The following is a 1,470-nucleotide window of genomic DNA, read 5'->3' on the forward strand; positions in this document are numbered from 1 at the left end:
CGACGTCGACGCAGGGGGGTTTCTCGCTCGAGCGCTCGAGCGAAGACGCGCGGCGGCGTCGACGGGCGCGGCGAAGACGCGCGCGTTTCTGCGCGCGGAGATTCCGTTGACGCGCGACCGCGGGCGAAAACGCGCGCGCGCGGGTCACGGGACGGCGAAAACGCGCGCCGGTTTCGGCGCCGCCGCGGGTCCGGATTGGCTCGATGATTTCGATCGCGCCGCGGGCGTCGGGGGACGTCGACGACGCATGCGTCTGCGCGTGGTGAAAAACGCGGAGATTCGAGACGCGACGCGCGACGAAACGACGAACGTGAGCGCGTTGACGCTGAGCGATGGCACGACGATCGACGTCGACATCGTCGTCGCCGCGGCGGGGGTGGATCCACGGTGCGATTGGCTCCCGGAATCCGCGGCGCCTCGATCGAAAGTCGACGGCGGCGTGCTCGTGGACGAGTGCATGCGAACCGTCGGCGCGCACGCCGATTCAATCTTCGCCGTCGGTGACGCGTGTTCGATGGAATCTCGAAGCGCCGCGCCGGACGTGCCTTGGTTTCAGATGCGACTGTGGAGTCAGGCGGCGCAGACGGGGGCGTTCGCCGCGCGCGTCGTCGCCGGCGTCGCCGACGCCGAGGCGTTTGGATTCAACTTTGAGCTCTTCACCCACGTCACCACCTTTTTCGGCTTAAAAGTCGTCTTGCTCGGCCTGTATAACGCACAAAAACTCGAGGGTGAACGCGACGAGGACGTCGTGACGTATCAGAGAGAAACGTTCGACGGCGACGCGCCGACGTACGTGCGCGTCCTCCTCGCGCGCGGTCGCATGCGCGGCGCCGTGCTCATCGGCGACACCGATCTCGAGGAAACGTTTGAAAATTTAATCCTCGACCGCGTCGATCTCAGCAGATTCGGTGCGACCTTGCTCGACCCCGAGATGGACTTGGAGGATTACTTTGACTGACGCGCGAGACGTCGACGACGACGGACGCGCGCGACGAAGAACATGTCAATCGCAAAGAATGTATCAAAAAAATCATCAACGCGCCACCGAGACATCGTTCTCACCAACGTTCTAATGCGGTTTCGGTTTAAATCCATCCACCGCGAAATTCCGCGTCGCGCGCGGTACGCGCACGACGCACCCCTCCATCGCCCCGCGCGTCGCGATCACCTGACACCCCAATCGCGACGTCGCCGTCAACCCGTACGCGAGATCTAACATGTCGTTCTCATCATCACACGCCTCCGGTAACGACGCGAAGACGTCCTCGCTGTCGAAGACGACGTGACAGGTGGAACACGCGAGCGACCCCTCGCACGCGCCCTCTAACTCGACCCCGCGCGCGTGCGCGGCGTCGAGGAGATTCTCCCCGATCACCGCCCGCGCGTCGACGGTGACGCCGTCGCGATCGATGAAGGTGACCGCGATGGTGTTCTCGTCGACGCGCGCGACGGCGGCGCGCGCGTGGGACG

At 64.9% G+C, this 1,470-nt stretch overlaps 2 protein-coding genes across 2 annotated transcripts in view; one reads left to right on the plus strand and one right to left on the minus strand.

Annotated features, from left to right (window-relative positions):
• OT_ostta16g02170 (unnamed product) lies at window positions 1–958 on the plus strand (the record flags this gene model as incomplete). Its single annotated transcript, XM_022985579.1, has 1 exon — window positions 1–958. A coding segment is annotated over one exon (958 nt), but the record flags the coding sequence as incomplete, so codon positions are not given.
• Window positions 959–1,069: 111 nt separating this feature from the next.
• Window positions 1,070–1,470, minus strand: part of OT_ostta16g02180 (Adrenodoxin, iron-sulphur binding site) — a gene marked incomplete at both ends in the record, with an annotated part of 1,112 nt that continues 711 nt past the window's right edge. Inside the window, one exon of the mRNA XM_022985580.1 lies at window positions 1,070–1,432. Within this exon, the coding sequence (XP_022840372.1) occupies window positions 1,070–1,432 (363 nt within the window). The remainder of the gene's footprint in view (window positions 1,433–1,470) is intronic.

This window comes from Ostreococcus tauri (assembly GCF_000214015.3).
Source record: "Ostreococcus tauri WGS project CAID00000000 data, contig chromosome 16, whole genome shotgun sequence".
Lineage (NCBI taxonomy): Eukaryota > Viridiplantae > Chlorophyta > Mamiellophyceae > Mamiellales > Bathycoccaceae > Ostreococcus > Ostreococcus tauri.